This window comes from Setaria viridis, chromosome 8 (genome assembly GCF_005286985.2).
Source record: "Setaria viridis chromosome 8, Setaria_viridis_v4.0, whole genome shotgun sequence".
NCBI classification, from domain to species: Eukaryota; Viridiplantae; Streptophyta; class Magnoliopsida; order Poales; family Poaceae; genus Setaria; species Setaria viridis.
Window position 1 is genome coordinate 18,063,938 of NC_048270.2, and position 17,481 is coordinate 18,081,418.

Consider the following 17,481-nt stretch of genomic DNA (forward strand, 5'->3'; position numbering starts at 1 on the left):
TATATCAATGCTTTTCACGCCTAAAAAGTTTCATCATATTCGTTATGAAATATATTTTCATAGCAGATCCATTTAGTGCTACGAATATTAATACTCTTTATTGTAAATTTAGTCAAATTTGAGACAGTTTGACAAAAAAAAAATACTTTTAGTGCGATCCAAACAGGGCGGAATTTCTTTAGCTGGTCATGATTCACCACTTGACTTTTGATTCGTTGAAATAATCCTAGTGTGATTCTTACTACAAGCTCACCAAGATCAGGATTCGGATGATGATCAATTGCTCAGAAAATCAATTTAATTAGGCAGGAGGCTGAACAGTCGACCGCAAGTAGACACAGATCCTTTTTGAAATCCTTTAGAGGCCCACTAGCATTATCTTCTCATATTGTCGATTGATGATATATTATGTTATATTCCGTACAAATTATATTGGTTCGGTGCCAAGTCAATGGTAAAGTTGTTTGGTACACCGAGGTGCGTCCCCGTCCAGGCCGGAGGCCGGGCGGCTCCGGCAGCGGCCTGGCCAGGTCACGGGCGCGTCGCGTAGCGCTGCCACTGCAACTGCAAGTGGAGGAGAAAGTTTTGGTTGACGAGCATAGCGCAAACAGAACTGTGATAGCTAGCGCCCTCTTGTTTTGTTCAGGGCGGCCCTGACCCGGACGGCCTAGTTCCGCAAACCAAGCAAGCCGCCGACAAAATCACCAACCACAGCGTCCGCCCCGTGCCAAGTCGTCCGCTCAGCCACGACAGAGTGCCGCGAGGAAATGGCCACTCCCCAACCCGCGGCCAGCGCCGACGGCTGCGCCACTGCTCCCGGCGCCGTGGACAGCCGCAGCGGCTACTGCAAGGAGACCAAGACGTTCTGCAGCCTGCGTCCGCCGGTGCCGCTGCCACCGGCAGGCAGCCCGCTCTCGTTCACAGCGTTCGCGTTCTCGCTCCTGCCGTCACCGCTCCCGGCACACCCAGCCCTCCTCGACGCCGCCACCGGTGAGACCCTGTCGTTTCCAGCGTTCCGGTCCCAGGTGCGCGCGCTAGCGGGGGGCCTGCGCTCACGGGTCGGGGTCCGCCGCGGCGACGTCGCGTTCGTGCTCGCGCCGGCGCGGCTGGACGTCCCGGTGCTCTACTTCGCCCTGCTTTCGTTCGGCGCCGTCGTGTCGCCGGCCAACCCGGCGCTCACCGCCGCCGAGGTCGCTCGCCTCGTCGCACTGTCGGACGCGTCTGTCGCCTTCGCCGTGTCGTCGACCGCTGCCAAGCTGCCGGCTGGCCTTCCCACCGTCCTCCTCGATTCCGATCACTTCCGCTCCTTCCTGCACAATGAAGACCGCGGGGAGGTGCTGGCGCTGGAAACGGCGGTGGTGCACCAGTCGGAGACGGCCGCGATCCAGTACTCGTCAGGCACAACTGGGCGAGTGAAGGCGGCGGCGCTGTCGCACCGGAACTTCACCGCGATGGCGGCGGGGTCTCACGCTCTGGCCCATAAGCCGAGGCATGGTCGTGACAGGATGCTCCTAGGTGCGCCAATGTTCCACTCCCTTGGGTTCTACTATGCGCTGAAGGGCATCGCGCTGGGGCAGACGACGGTGCTGGTCACCGACACGGTGGCGCGGCGTGGCGTGAAAGGGGTGGTGGAGGCAGCGGAGAGGTGGGCGGTCAGCGAGATGACGGCGTCGCCGCCGGTGGTGATAGGGATGGCGAAGGAGCGGTGCGACCTGGAGGCTCTGGAGCGGGTGGTATGCGGTGGCGCGCCGCTGCCGACGACGGCAGCGGAGATGTTCCGGCGACGATTCCCCAACGTGGATCTTTGCATGGTAAGTTTTGGCCATGTCGTTTTCTTTGTTTCATGCTCATTGTCTTTTGTTGCCTTCAAAATCTTCAATTAGTTTTCCCGTAAAATGTGGTTTGCTGAAAAAAAAAATCCTCAAATTAGGGTGAGCCTCATTGCGGTAGAATGGCATATCAGAAATTGATAATTTGCCAGTTTTTTCTTTTGCATATATTGGACCTCCAGCTTTTTTCTTTACCAGCTTAGCAGACATTTCCTGTTTATTATCTAGTTGCCACAAGTTCACTCGAAAGATCTCAAGTGGCAAGGTCAAACTACAAGTGTACACACTAGTAGAAAAATAACCTTCCATACTTAACAAAAATCTCGGTTGGTTTTGGACCGGGACTAAAGAGGCTTCAGTCCTAGTTGGTAACATTAACCAGGACTAGAGGTAACCTTCAATAAAAAACTCGTCCGTGGAGACATCTTTAATCCCGATTGGTAAAACCAATTGAGACTAAAGGTGATTCTTGTTCCGATTGGTGTTACAAACCGGGACTAAAACCCCGGTTGGTAATACCAATCGGGACTAAAGGGTCCCCCATAAGTTACTACAAAAGGATTGCATTCCTTACTCAATCAGATATGCTGTGTAGGTGACATGATAAGGAACCTACACGCGAGGCTTGATGTCATGGGTTCGAATCCCACGCACTGTGCACGTGCATATTTCTCGTGAAAAAATCGCGTGACTTGTGACTTGCGTGTGCGCAAAATCCTATCAACTGAGACTAAAGATATGACTTTAGTTTCAGGTGAAAGACCCAGGACTAAAGGCCAGGATCTTTAGTCCTGAATGACTAGTCGCGATTGGAAAAACCGAGATCTATTAGGTTTCCCAACCGAGATTAATGTTCGTCTCTCTACAAGTGACAGTAAAAGGATCACGTATAGATCGATGTAGCTACAAACCTGTCTTGAGGGAAAAGGATACGTTCTTTGGACAATAATCATTAAGTAGAAACATGTACCACGTTTCTCGTTTTAAATACTGTGAGGATACAGGGTGATGCATTGCTGGTGGTTTTCAATCAATTCATGTAGGGTCTCAGTGTGTTACTACCACAACAAATCAATTCATAATTCTGGGGTGGGGTAGGGAGAAAACTCAAATTCAATTAAACAATTATTTGAATATAAACGTTGCATGGTCAACATTGATCCACCTGATCAAAGCTCGCGGCCGTTTAAAGGGGTTTTCTTTTCATTAAGGGTCTAAAAAAGGGCTAGTTCGCTTACGCAGCAGCCAGTCATTTAAATAGTATTACCTTACTTTGAACGCAAAGCTCTAGCAGACTATTCAGCTTATGAAAATAATAGAATTATCGAAATCGACTAGATTGACTATGACGTCACTGCATTATTGTTTTAAATTATGGCCTAAAATAGTGTCCACTATTTTATAGTTAGTGCCGTTTGGTAGGATGTCTGCAATCTGATTCTCTTCAGAAACATGACAATCATACCAATGGAAAACAAATAACGGAGGGAAGCGTAAGAGTCCTTACCAAAAGATTAATGATTAATAGATAGAACTCGAAATGTTTCTAGTTCTTCAGGAGCCTGAAACTAGAAAAAACTTTTTTCTGCAGAATAAATCTGTCTCCAAAATCATTTCTTTGAGAAACCGAATCCATGCCAAATGAGCCAATAAATGCTTTAGACATCAGCTTTGCTTTAGTGCTTAGTTGTAGAAGTACAATGGTGGTGAGTTTCACCTTACTAAGACCTAAGAAACCAACCATATTATCTTTTGTGAACAATAAGCTTGAAATATTAATGACATGTTTTTGAAAGAAAAAACTGTATACTGTAAAATTCCAAGGGCCTGTTTCAAAGGATATTGTTGTAGAAAATTTTAGGATCCGGTACAAGTTTATAATAAATTCTAGGGATCTGGATCCTAAAATCCCTTTTTTCAAACGAGACTTAAGATGTGGGATACTCTCTTCATCCCAAATTACTATTTATTTTGATTTTTATATATATAATATGTATAGATACGCAACTTATTATTATTTATTTTGATTTTTATATATATAATATGTATAGATACGCAACAAAAGTTAAGTATATAGAAAAGTTAGGAGTCATTTCAATAAAGCCAACTCTTCAGTTCCGCGTTAACTCATTGTGCCTGTCATTTTTGTTTTTGTTTTTTTTCTTGCGGGAGAAAACTAATGAACCCCCTATGGTCATGGCGAGCCAAGTATGTAGCTATCACGGTCCGCATGGGCTACCTGCTCGTGCCCGTAAGCTGATTTTTTTTTTTTTGGCTGGTAAGCAGCATTAATTGTGTTTACAAGACAGTTGTTTTCAAGTGTAGCTTCCAGGTCAGGAAGAATTGACCAGAGATAGTCGTACCATTCAAGACAGTAGTCAAGATAATTTTCTTATTACTCCGTTAACATCCTGTTTGTTTGGATCCCATCAATTAAAATTTAGCTAGCTAAACTTTAGTTGAGAACTTGTTCGAATCCCTCATTAAAGTTTGACTAGTGTCTCACCTACCACGGTTCCCAACTACTCCTTCCGTCCCATGAAGAGTATCCTTTTTTAATCTTTTCCTAAGTCAAATCACATTATGTTTAACTAAATTTATATTAAAAATATATCAATACTTTTGATGCTAACGAGTTTCATTAGATTCGTTATGAAATATATTTTTATAGCATACCCATTTAGTGCTATACATATTAATATTATTATTTAGTGCTATACATATTAATATTATTTATTTTAAACTTAATCAAATTTGAGACAGTTTGACTTAGACGAACAAAAAAGACACTCTTAGTGTGATCCAAACAGAGCGGAATTTCTTTAGCTGGTCACAACTTGACTTTTGATTCGTTGAAATAATCCTAGTGTGATTCTTACTACAAGCTCAAAAAGATCAGGATTCGGATGATGATCAATGGCTAAGAAAATCAATTTAATTAGGCAGGAGGCTGAACAGTCCACCGCAAGTAGACACAGATCCTTTTTGAAATCTTTTAGAGGAGGCCCACTAGCATTATCTTCTCATATTGTCGATTGATGATATATTATGTTATATTCCGTACAAATTATATTGGTTCGGTACCATGTCAATGGTAAAGTTGTTTACTACACCGAGGTGCGTCCCCATCCGGGCCGGAGGCCGGGCGGCTCCGGCAGCGGCCTGGCCAAGTCACGGGCGGGTCGCGTAGCGCTGCCACAGAACTGTGATAGCTAGCGCCCTCTTGTTCAGGGCGGCCCTGACCCGGATGGCCTAGTTCCGCAAACGAAGAAGGCCGCCGTTAGTGTCTAGGCCAGACAAGACGGGGATGTGTAGCTCGTCGTACCAGCACCGCATCGCAAATTAAACAGGAGGATGTCTTAGAACCACAATCCTAGTCTTTGCAGATTAGCGTGTCTAGATCTACATGTGGACTCCACGTCGAAATCATACCCTAAAACTAAAATCTGCCTTAAAATTTTAACAAATTTGACTGAAATTTGTTGAAGATGTCTCAGAAAGACAGTCAGTTACTTAGTGCAGGTGAGCGTTCCCAGATCTACACGTGAGCCTCACGTCAAATGCCGGATCCTAAAACTAAAACCTAACCTCGCGTTCACACATTAAAATTATAGTGAATTTAATTGAAATTTATTTGAGATGTCTTAGATTGGCAGTCAGCTACTTCGTGTATATTAGCATGCCTAGATGTACACGTGGACACCACGTCGAAAGCTGCACCCTAAAACTAAAATTTCGCGTCACACCTTTAAATTTTAACGAATTTTACTAAAATTTGTTAGAGTGACATTCAGCTACTTCGTGCAAATTGGTACTCTAGATCTACATGTGGGTTCACATCAAAAGCTAACCATATGATATATATGGAAAATATGTTTTAAGTGGTTTAGAACCGGTTTGGGAGTAGTTTTGTTTGGTTTGTGATCTTTTATACCACTTAGTTGGTTTGGTTTAGATATATAAGAGTAATGGGTTGGTAGGTGTGGTTTGAAATTAATTTTCTTTTGATTTTGAGCGATTCTCACACCATAAGCAGCCTTAGGTAGGGCTTGAGGTTTGGAAAAAAAAAGTAAGGTTTTGTTTGATCCTGCTACCCTTGCAACATCATACATCGCATTTGGCTCGGAATACGTGTAGAACTAGGGCTAATAAAGGCTTCCAAGTCTTTTTTTGTCGACAACTTCAAAGTACAAGAAGAGGAACAGTTTCAACTCTTAACCCAGATGCTCTTTGAACCTTAAAAAGTACAGACCTCTTACGCAAAAGCATAAAGGGCGAACAAAACAGACAAGTTTTGAAAGTGTCCTGTGTCTAGTTCATTTAGTTTTCTCTCTCTCGACCTGGTTAGTTCCCCTGTCTCTCTCTTTCTCTAGCAAAAACTTTTTGGAAGAGATAGAGAAAGGGACAATTATTTCATCCGGTATAGGTCGCGGTATCGAATTGCATCTTTTGCTGGGGTCCAATGTCACAAGCATACATCTCTCACAGACGACCAATGTGTGCTGACTCTCTAGAAAAGTTAGCGAGGACTTCGGTGGATCTTAATATATTGACGACATACTGTAGCTCATTTGACAAACCTATGTCGATCCTTTTTTTTCACCAATTTCGCAAGACAAGTTATGTGCTGCTAGATCAACACGGAGAACAATTTAATTGATATAAAACAGGGAAACATTTGACAGCGATTGGGTTTTACTAGTGTGTTTGTTTACATTTCGTATATTAATTTGTTGTTAATTGTTCCTACACATTGGTTGGTAAAGTAGATTAACTGTTGACCATGGGATTAACTGTTTGATTCAAACAAAACAAAATTCTTACTTTCAACGGTACTATCCAAATGCGTGTACTAGAAGCACACTCTAGTGTATGAGTTGAGTGTGCCTGCATATAGTGGTGTGTTGTGTCTACACTTATCTTCTAACCGAAAACCATACGATTTCCCTTTGTCTATCTGTGCTTCATTCTGGGTATTTGTTTGAGTCAATTCTGAACTCTACGATTCACTGGTCTTGATCTAATTTTCTCAAGGCGCACATCTTATTTCCTAACTAGTACACGTGTGATAGAAGCACACTCTAGTGTATGAGTTCAGTGTGCCTGCATATAGTGGTGCGTTGTGTGTACATATCATCTTCTAACCGAAAACCATGCGATTCCTTTAGTCTGTCTGTGCTTCATTCTGGATATTTGTTTGAGTCAATTCTGAACTCTACGATTCACTAGTCTTGATCTAATTTTCTCAAGGCACACAGCTTATTTCCTAACTAGTACGCGTGTGATAGAAGCACACTCTAGTGTATGAGTTCAGTGTGCCTGTATATAGTGGTGTGGTGTGTGTACATGTCATCTTCTAATTGAAAACCATGTGATTTCCCTTTGTCTGTCTGTGTTTCATTCTAGGTATTTGTTTGATTCAATTGTGAACTCTACAATTCACTAGTCTTGATCTAATTTTCTCAAGGTGCATAGCTTATTTCCTAACTAGTACTCCCTTCGTCCCAAATTACTATTCATTTTGGTTTTTCTAGATACATTATTTTTGCTATGTATTTAGAGATAAGTATATGTCTAGGTGCATGTCAAAAGTGTATCTAGAAAAGGCAAAATGAATAATAATTTGGGACGGAGGGAGTATATATTAAGCGAAATTCCAAACTCCAGCGGATCTTGCTTTCTGCATTTCTTCCTGCTCAAATGAATTAGCAAAGAATGATGCTGATTTCCTTGTATCAGAAATGTTATCATGCCGCCTCAAAAAAAAAATGCTATCATGCAGTTTCCTTTCGAACTGAAAGTGTTGATGCACCCATTCAGGGCTACGGTTCAACTGAGGCCGGTGGCATCTCACTGATGATCGACCGGGAAGAGTGTACCCGCATCGGCTCCGCCGGCCGTGTTTCGGAGAACGTAGAGGTGAAGATTGTGGATCACATAACTGGTAAGCCCCTGTCCGTCGGGCAGAGAGGGGAGCTATTTGTGAGAGGGCCAACCGTCATGACTGGTAACCAAAGACGGATAACTGCTGCTGTTCATATTAACTTCCGTTTCAGCTTGGGATTCTGCACCTGCATCCAGATTTGCCCATGTTTTTCAGCTCAACGCTTGCAGGATATGTTGGCGACGACGAAGCGAACGCTAGCACTTTCGATTCTGAAGGCTGGCTTAAGACTGGGGACCTTTGCTACGTCGATCAGGACGGGTTCCTGTTCGTGGTGGATAGGCTGAAAGAGCTCATCAAGTACAAGGGCTACCAGGTTTATGGTTTAATTTGGTTACTCTTAGTTTTAGATTTCAGAACAAATGCCGAGTCCTTGCCGTTATTCGAAGACTGATCATTTTCCCCGTTGTACTAAAAACACTGCAGGTTCCACCTGCCGAGCTGGAGCTTGTCCTGCAAACATTGCCAGAAGTTGTCGAAGCTGCAGTCATGCCGTGAGTCAACTAGAACACCTGATTGGCAATCTCTCATATTGTTGAAACTCTCTTATACGTGAACCATAAAATTATCATGTCATGTCCTATTACCGGTGGTGAAGCTAGAGTAAATTGGAGGGGGTGCATTTGCCTTGTGAGTGCATAGAGTCTGATCATTGAAGGTGCATATATATATATATGGTGAAAAATTAAACATATTCACTGTTTTTCATTTTTAGGGGTGCATTAGCACCCCCTAATTACTATGTACCTCCGCCCCTATTACTAACTTATAAGAAATCGGTGCTCGTAGTCTAAGAGAGGGACTTAAAACCTTAACATATAGCTTCCACTACAAAGTATAAAAATATAGAATAGATCATGCTATCTAGATGTGAATCTATAGTTGATCTAGTAAAACTTTCCACCCACAAAGAGTTTTTGCAACCTAGACCAATCCTAACAAGATACGTACTATTTGAAAAAAAGGAGTAAGTGAAGTATGAAATGCGGAAATGTAAAGGAGTGGGTTAGGAATGATACAAACTTGGTATGATGATTTATCTCGTAGTATTGGTAGGCAAATCACACCCCTATTCACATTGGAGCTCCATCAAGGATATACTCCTGCCCACCATGTCTCTCATGGTCAAGGTCTTGGACTCTCCACAAAAGCTCTCACCAATCACAAGGTAGCAACATCTTGCACTCACTTGTTCTAGGCCTTCTAGCACTAATCACTCTTCTAAGCTTGTGCTAAACCTTGGATTATCACTTTTGCACTTTTGGTGGCATAGATGCGTTCTTGATGAGTCTTGGTCTTTAATGGACTTGTGTACACTCCATCAACTCCAAATAGGCGAGTAGAGGGTATAAATAGCCCAAGAGCAGTCAAAGAGCCGTTGCTCCAACGACTAGCTGAAAATGTGAGCATCAAATGATCCGATGATCACATGAGGTAGGCATCAGATCATCTAGTGCCCCCGCTGACGCATTTGTTGGACTCTCTGCACAAAAATGCTCCGACACTTCATCCAACAGGGTATCGGATCATCCAACGCTTTATCCGATAGACACCATCAGATCATCCAGCGCTAAAGAAATTTTGCCCAGAACTCTCTAGATGATTTCAAAGTAAATATGCTTAGTCCAATGGTCACTTCAACACGGGCAGCGGATCATTCGGTGCTTCTCACACCCCTTATCCTCACCCATTCATCTGACACTCGCAAATATAAGCACCATCGGAGCATCCGGTGGTCTTGTTCATATGGAGCCGCCTATTGTAGTCATCAGATGATCCATTGCATTTGTGATGCCTATCGGCTCGTTCGGTGCACTTCTGCGCGTTGTACCAAAAGCTTTGATGCTTGCTCCGATGCCCCGTTGGACCATCGGCGCTACATGTTTTTCTGAATTGAATACTACATCTCTGGATTTTCACTATCTGGATTTTCACTATCGATTGGATATATACGTCACTTGAATATCATGATTTGAATACCGTGATTTAGATACCATAGGATAGTTATAGATATTATGGCTTGGATTTGGATCTGCCACAGTTTGGTTTACATTCCTATAAGACCTACAATATAGATGCTTGATAAACCATTAGTCCTAATGACTATGTTATCACTCAGTCAATCACCAAAATCATAAACTATAACATAACGGGACCACATTTCTTTCACAACAGCCTCTTCTCTTATATGTGAACCATAAAATCCAACATACTCTAAATCAAGCTCGTCTTAATCTTTTTTTCAGCACCATGTATTCTATATTTCGAATGTAACTTGACATACTAGAACAAACACTGCCGACTAGCAGGCACACAAGTGGTCTGACTGCTCAATTATTATCCGCAGGGTTCTTGGCAGGAGTAACAGTTGAACTGTATTTGCAGGTATCCTCATGAGGAGGCAGGGCAGATACCGATAGCGCTTGTTGTGAGGAAACCTGGAAGCAAGGTCACCGAGGCTCAAGTCATGGACCATGTCGCGAAGCGGGTAGCTTCGTATAAGAAGATCCGCAAGGTGCTGTTTGTCGACTCCATACCCAAATCGCCAGCTGGGAAGGTACTGAGAAGGCAGTTGACGAACTATGTGCAGTTCGGTGCTGTCTCTAGGTTGTGAAACTTTTTACTTGTGTGTGTGTATGTGTGCATAAAAGAGAGAGATGCGGCACACTTTGTGTAAAGATAAAATAGTGCGATTAAAATACGTCGCATGGCGAAAAATTCTATCTACAGACAAGGTAGGACAGGATCAAGGGCATGTCCAGCGGTACATGCCAGATGTGATACATAAATTTTACGGTAATGCTTCGCAGCGGGACAATCGACTGGGACTGCCGATCTAGAGCACTATCATGTCATCACTGTCTCGATCGAGCTCGATGGCCTTCATTTCCACCACCGCAAGCCGTGATGAGTACATCAGTTTTGTTTGCTCCTCTTCTGATTGTTAGTGCAACTACCGTAACCATCCCAACTGGTACTTTTTTGAGTTGTAGCTCGTGAGGTGTTGCAATGCTTTATTTTTTATGTTGCAATAAGTGTGAATTGGGAAATTGTTGAACATGGTCTTGTTACTCAGGTCATGGTTGGTGTTGAGCCTTTGTCAAATGAAAGGTAAGACGAAGTCACAACACGAAAGCAGAGGTACTTCAAACAAGTGTAACTTTGGCTGTCTTATCGATGAATAATGTCCGTTTCAGAGGGGACAGTACACATCCCTTTATAGCGCTATAAAGTTACACTTCCGTATACCTGTTATACCCATACCCAACTACCACATTCCAGGCATATTCCGTACAAGACAGTAACTTAACCCTTACTCAAGATGTCGCTTTCAAGTGAGTTACATTTCTAGCCCTTCCCAAAATCTTTATTACCAAAGTGCTCCACAGTTGACGTGACTCCAGGACCACCCTGACTTCTCCTTTCTCCACTCGTCAGCTTCGCTCGCACCAAGTACGCCTCCATGCGTGCTCCACCTTTGTTGGCTGAGACCCGCTAACCTCGGGCTCTGGTCATATCATCTCCTCGAAGTTGAGTCGCTGGGAGTTCCGTGGAGGTCTCAACTTCGGGAATCCTCGCCTACAAAACCATAGAACGAATATCTTCAGACCAGTTAGCTCCGGTTAATTATTAACTTCAGGGAAGAGTGTAACCACGAAGTCAAGTTGGTGTCGGGGAGAGCTCCGCGCCGGCTTCGTTTAGGGTGCGTTGTGGGGCGGTCCCCAACAGTAGCCCCTCGTGGGCGAGGTCAGAAGCGCCATCGACCGAACCCACGCAAAGTCGAAAAATGCCCTCAAAACGTCACCCTAAACGGCGGCGCAGACCGAGGCGTTTACCGTTGGGCGGGGGTACTAACGTCCTTTGCCATGCGACGGTTGGTGATTCGAGGCACCGTAAAGGCATCTTTTGGCGTTTTTTACCGTGCCTATATAAGGTTTACTGGGGGGCCGGGTCATATTTTATAATGTCGTTTTTGAGCTATAGGTTTTCGTTGCTTGCGCCTTCGCTACGTGCCTTCGTTGCGTCTTCTTGGCAGGAAGCGTTTGGGTTACGTCATCTTTGCTTTTCATGGTGAGGGTAGCTTCAGCTTGTTTGATCATTGTTGTTTTCCTTGATTTCTTTTAACATTTTGGCTTCGTTCTCAATGTTATGCTGTTCTGTTCTTTGTGCGACAGGTGGCCCGCATCAGGTAGACCGCGCAGATCATATCTTCAGAAGAGTTGGCCATTCAGGCTGCCTCTGGTGATGGAGGTAGTCATGCTTCGCAGTCGGTGTCGGCAAGTAGTAGAGAGGTTGATGAGAAAAGGTCAAAGAAGCAGATTTATACAAAGGATGGTTTGGTCTCTGCGAGGGAAGGTTCTTCCAGCAGTAGCTCGTCTGAGTGGTCTTCTGATGAAGACGAAGGCAAAGATGGGCAAGGCCGTGCCGTGAGGGACGTAGCAGGGGTGGCTGGGATAGGTGAGACGAAGGTTCATAATGTATCTTCGGGTGAGGAGGCAGAAGAGGAGGAGGAAGGGGGGAAAGAGGGTGGCGAAGCTGAAGAGGAGGCTGACAAAGCCGAGGAGGAGGATGCCGAGGTTGGGGCGAGGGCAGGGGTAACCGACCCCGCTGGGGGAAAAGTTCAGTGTATTCCCACTCTTTACTTCAGGCGCTCTCAAGTGACTTCGCAAGACATCACGTCTTTTGAGGAAAATAATTTCTTTCCTAAGGGGGTGGGCAGAGCACCTGGGAACGAGGCAGTACCTGCGCCCGAGGTTGGTGAAGCTGTTGTCTTCAGAGACTTGTTTACTGTGGGGCTTCGATTTCCCTCTAACAGGCAGTTGCCAGTGATTTTGGATCGGTACCGCGTTAGGTTGCACCAGCTGACCCCCAACGCCATCATGAATTTGTCTAAGTTTTACTGGGTGCAACGCACGTTCGGTGGTAGTATTGATGTGGCGGGCTTTGCGAGGCTGCACGAACTTCATATCCAGAAGAAGAGGGTTTACTCCGAGGATGGAAAAGGGGTTTGCGAGAATCATTTCGGGTGCTGCACCTTCGTGCCACGCAGGAAGAATGATAAGAGGAACCTGCCAAGGATAGAGCTTACCTTCGCGCAGAGAAACAAGTGGGATGATGCCTAGCTGATGCATTGGTTTTATGTTAGAATTGAGATGGAAGAGATTGGGACTGGATTCCCATTTTATGCACCATTTGGGCCGATGGATGTGCTCACAACTCCGTCTTTTATTCATTCAGCGGCTGTGACAAGGTGCGAGGCTGCTTACAGGGCTGCTGGGCCCTTAATATCTAGACGTGACCTCGTAGAGGAATATGTTGCAGCTAGAGTGTGGCCTCTGTTCCTCATAGAGGAACGTGTCTTGGAACAAGAAATCGGTGCACTACCCCTGCTTTGAAACTGATGTTGAGAGGGATGCAGATTTAGACTCGTTTGTTCGGACAGTGGACGACATAACTCATGAGATGTTGGGTCTTGTGACCCAGCCAGAAAAATGTTCTTTGGAAGCCGTCATGGGACACGGCCGTCATGTCAATTGGATTTTTGATTTGTATGACATTGTGGTTCCGCCTTTCCCCGAAGTTACGGGCAAAAGGCACCGTCGCGGTGCTAGTCTTGAGCAGAAGAAAAAGGCAAAATTTGACTTCGTACCCGTGGCGAAGCTCACTGTTGAATCGCAAGTGTCCGCTAAGGCAAAGCAAAAGAGCCTGAATTTGGAGGCGCAAAAACGGAAGTAAATGACAGCAGGGGCTTCGTCTGCTGCGTTGCCATCAGGGTCGACAGCTTCGTCTGGCGACTTGAGCAATCCGGCATACGTTGTTCCTATCTCTATGTGTCCTCCTAATGAGGTTCCGGCTCTTGCACCTTCATCCACTGGTCCCGCCGCGCGGATCAAAAGGGGCGCCAAGAAACCTCGATTTGCTCGTGTTACCATCTCGGGTGCCAAGGTTGACACATCTTCAGCGGCTGGTACCAAGATCACGACGCCTTCCACAACTCGAAGGTTAAGAGTGCGCAGCCTCTCTTGACTGATGTTGGGAAACTTGAGAGGGGGGTTGCCGCCGAAAAGGCGAAGCTTGTGGATGCGTTCTCATCTAATCCAAAGGGTGTGTGTGCCGAAGCTGTGAGATCTGGTAAGCATGTAGAGGTGTTTCTACCGAAGCTACAGTTCTTTGATTGTGGTGAGGCCTCAGCGGGATTTTTGAAGGACTTGGAAGAAACTATGGGGGGCGTTGGTGAGGTTAGTTGTGAGGATCATGTGAGGCTGAAAGTTAAATGTTATGATGTAGGTGAGAGGTTGCCGGCGGGGCTTCAAGGACTGAATGAGTGTCTGGGCTTGAGCGGGCGCACGGAGATTCTAGCTACATGCGCGGAAGGTAGGGTTTATAATCCTTACAACCTGTCTTTGGTCTGGGGGGCTGAAGGTGAAGGTTGCGAGCGCTATGGAGATGTTGGCGGTTCAAAAAGGGTGGAGAAGGCGGGTGCAGCGACTTCGGGAGTGGGCAAAGGCAAAGGAGGGGTTGTGGATTTGTGTGGCGGGAAGATTGTGGTGGCGTCTAAGGGCGAAGCTATAGAGAAGGTTGTTCCGGTTGCCGTTGAGGCGCGAAAGAATGAGGGTAAGAGCAGCTTGTAGATGGCTTTGCTTTCCTTGGTTTTTACCAATTTTTGTTTTACGCTTACGACTATATCCTTTGGCGCGTAGATTTTCAGCGAGCTGTGAAGTCAATGAGCTCGAAAGAGATCTTTAACTTGGAGGCCAACCTCGTAAAGAAGGTACAATTATGAGATAGTTTGGTGGTTTGTCTTGCGAGTGTTGTCTTTTACTTTGTTATTTTTGGTAACTTGAATTTTTAAAATCTGTAGGTCTCTTAGGCCCTGTTTGGCATGGCTCCAACTCTGGGTGGAGCTTTCCTACTCCGGAACTCCAGGTAGAGTTAGCTCCACTCCAGAACTCCAGAAATAAAATAGGGTGTTTGGCTAGATGGGTACTGTCAGCTCCAAAAAAATCGATTTCAGTGTTGATTACCATTGTTGCCCCCAATTCAGGCCCCACTTGTCATCTTCTCCTCGTCCTTTCTTCCTCCTTTTTTTTTCCCTCTGTCTCTCTGCCGTTGCCCACTGGTCACCGTTGCCACGGTCGCACCTAGCTCCTCCCTCGATCTCCTCCTCACTTTCGGCTGACGATCGATGGAGAACGAGCTATCGGCGTCGGGTGCCCACGGTGTCAGCCTCAACGACCTCTCTCCCCGCGGCCGCTGCCTTGGACCTGCCGTTGTTGCCGTCCCCGCTGTCGACGACGGCTGCCACCTGGGGGAGTCCTTCGCCTGCAACTACTGCCACCGCAGGTTCTACAGCTCGCAGGCGCTGGGCGGCCACCAGAACGCGCACAAGCTCGAGCGCACCCTCGCCAAGTGCAGCTGGGACATCCTCGTCGCTGCCGCGTCACCGTCCTCATCCCTGCCACCGACGCCGGCGCCACCGGCCATCGTCTTCCACGCCGCGCCACCGGAACGCAACAACAACAGGGACGACGACTTCCTACAGTAGGTGGCGCCACCGACACCGAGCGTCGTGATGGACATGGTAGGATGGGGCACTAACATGGCCGTCGCGGCTGACAGCGGCTGTGGCCGCCTCGGCCTCGGCCTCGGCCATGGCCAGAATGGGGACGGCGTCAACCCCCGCCCCTACGGCGGGGCTCGTCGGCCTATGGGCTGCGCCATCGAGGATGGGCATGGGAACTCACACCCGGAGGAAGAGGAGGGGAAGGCACTGTTAGCAGCCCCGCCCCTTCCAATGGCCTCGCTGCTGCGACAACCAGCGTGGCTGGGGCCTCTGGTGCCGGCGGCGGGGGGTGCGGCCGGCGGCGGGATGGTGCGGCTGGCGGCGGGGGTGCGGCTGGCGGCGGGGGGTGCGGCCGGTGGTGAGGCTAGGGCAGGCGGCGGTGGGGGTGGCCGGCGGTGGGGGGTGCGGCCGGCGGCGGGATGGTGCAGCTGGCGGCGGTGGTGAGGCTAGGGCGGGCGGCGGTGGGGGTGGCCGGCGGTGGGAGGTGCGGCCGGTGGTGAGGCTAGGGCGGGCGGCGGTGGGGGTGGCCGGCGGTGGGAGGTGCGGCCGGTAGTGGGGCTAGGGCGGCCGGCGGCGGGGGCGGTGGCCAAAACTCGAATGGCGCCATGCTGTCGTGAGAACAAAGGCGACAGAGGGAGGCACGGGACGGGGAAAGGGAACGGGGAACATGTCTAGGAATAGAATGAAACATTTTTTTCCATAACCAGTGGCATAGGTGGGTAATTATCCACCAACTCCACGAGGAGGTTCAAAAGAGTGGTTTCTGGAGCAGCAAAAGAGGTGCTCCAAAACTCCACCTCCATTTGCACTACAGCTCCATGGAGTTGGTAACTCCATGGAGTTTTGGAGTTGGGGTGTTTGGCTGAATTTTTTGATGGAGTTGCTGGAGTTTAGGAGTGGAGCTGTGCCAAACAGGGCCTTACTCTTCGATGATTATGAGGGATCGGCTTGCTAAGAGCGAGAAAGCAGCCTTGGAGGTTTTGAAGAAGGTAGCTTCGCTGGAGGGGACTATCGCTGCCATGTCCTTGGAGATGAAGAAGTTCAAGGTTGAGAATGCTGAGCTGAAAGAGGACTCTCGCAGACTCGGTGACAAGTACGAGGCCAGGGGCGACGAGATTGATCGCTTGGTGGTGGATGTGATGCAGCTGGAGGGCCAGGTGAAGGAAAAGGATAGGATTATTGAAGGCCTACGCGAAGGTGCTTAGCGCGACAGCGAGGTTATCGTGGATTTGAGGTCTAAGGTTAGCCAGATGGAGCCTGAGTTGGAAACGAAGGCAAGACTGTTGAGCCAGATTGAGACCACACTGAGGGAGAGGTTTGAGAAAGTTCACAAAGCTTACAAAGCCTCCCTCAGTGCGTTTGGTGCTGAACCTGATGACTGCCCGTTGGATGGGGGATGCAAACGGATGTTCGAGTGGATTTTAGACGAGGTTAAGAATCTCCCCGAGGTCCTCGAAGGCTTGAATGACTACTCCACTGTGTTCTGCCAGGATAGTGCCCTTCACTTGCTGGAACAACAAGGATGCTAGCATATTAGGTATATTTCTGAAGATAATTATGTTATGCTGACCGCCTCGGAGATTGGCTCCGCTATCAAGTCTAACGTCATGGAGAATGCGAAGAAAAACTTGTTTGATCGCTTGTGGTCGACCTTCGGGCAGGATTATGTAAAGGGGCTTGCGCGTGAGCAGTTGGCACAGCTACGCTTGCAGTCTGGCGCGGATGATGAGGACAAGGATGTTGCGGAGTAGGTTGTTGCATGCTAGGGGGGATTTTGACTTGTTGGTTTTGGTGTATAAAGTTGACGAAGTCAGATACTTTATTAGTCTGTGAAACTATGCCCTGTAATGTACTCATGTGTCAGCTTTTTGTCATGTATCCGACTTTGTAATTATTGCGTGCTTTATTCTGTCCAAACGCGCTTGTTTCTGGCAAAGTGGACCCGCTGCGAGGTTAGATAAGTCGAAGTCGGGTTGCCGTTTCAGGCAACCCGCCGACTTAAAAAATGCGAAAGTCGGTTGATACAGCGACCCAGAGTCGCTTCAACCGTAGCCGTCTAGATTTGTTGTTGTATTTTGCGTTGGTTGACTTCGTGCAAGGTCGGGCCGATGCATTGCTTTGAAAATGCACCTGCCCATCTGGTC

At 47.1% G+C, this 17,481-nt stretch overlaps 1 protein-coding gene across 3 annotated transcripts; it reads left to right on the plus strand.

The window, feature by feature from the left end:
• The first annotated feature begins 526 nt into the window (after positions 1–526).
• LOC117834095 (4-coumarate--CoA ligase-like 7) lies at positions 527–10,833 on the plus strand. 3 transcript variants are annotated; one of them, XR_004635698.2, is made up of 5 exons: positions 527–1,811; positions 7,650–7,836; positions 7,930–8,089; positions 8,200–8,267; positions 10,159–10,230. XR_004635698.2 is itself a non-coding variant. In XM_034713713.2 (5 exons), exons 1-5 carry the CDS (start codon positions 768–770, stop codon positions 10,385–10,387), a joined length of 1,611 nt encoding a protein of 536 aa, XP_034569604.1. In that variant the 5' UTR covers positions 555–767; the 3' UTR covers positions 10,388–10,833. The 3 variants fall into 3 exon arrangements, 2 of the variants coding, with proteins under 2 accessions (XP_034569604.1, XP_034569603.1); XM_034713713.2 differs by having other exon boundaries at positions 555–1,811; positions 7,650–7,773; positions 7,944–8,089; positions 10,159–10,833; XM_034713712.2 differs by having other exon boundaries at positions 560–1,811; positions 7,944–8,089; positions 10,159–10,833.
• The last annotated feature ends 6,648 nt before the right edge of the window (positions 10,834–17,481 follow it).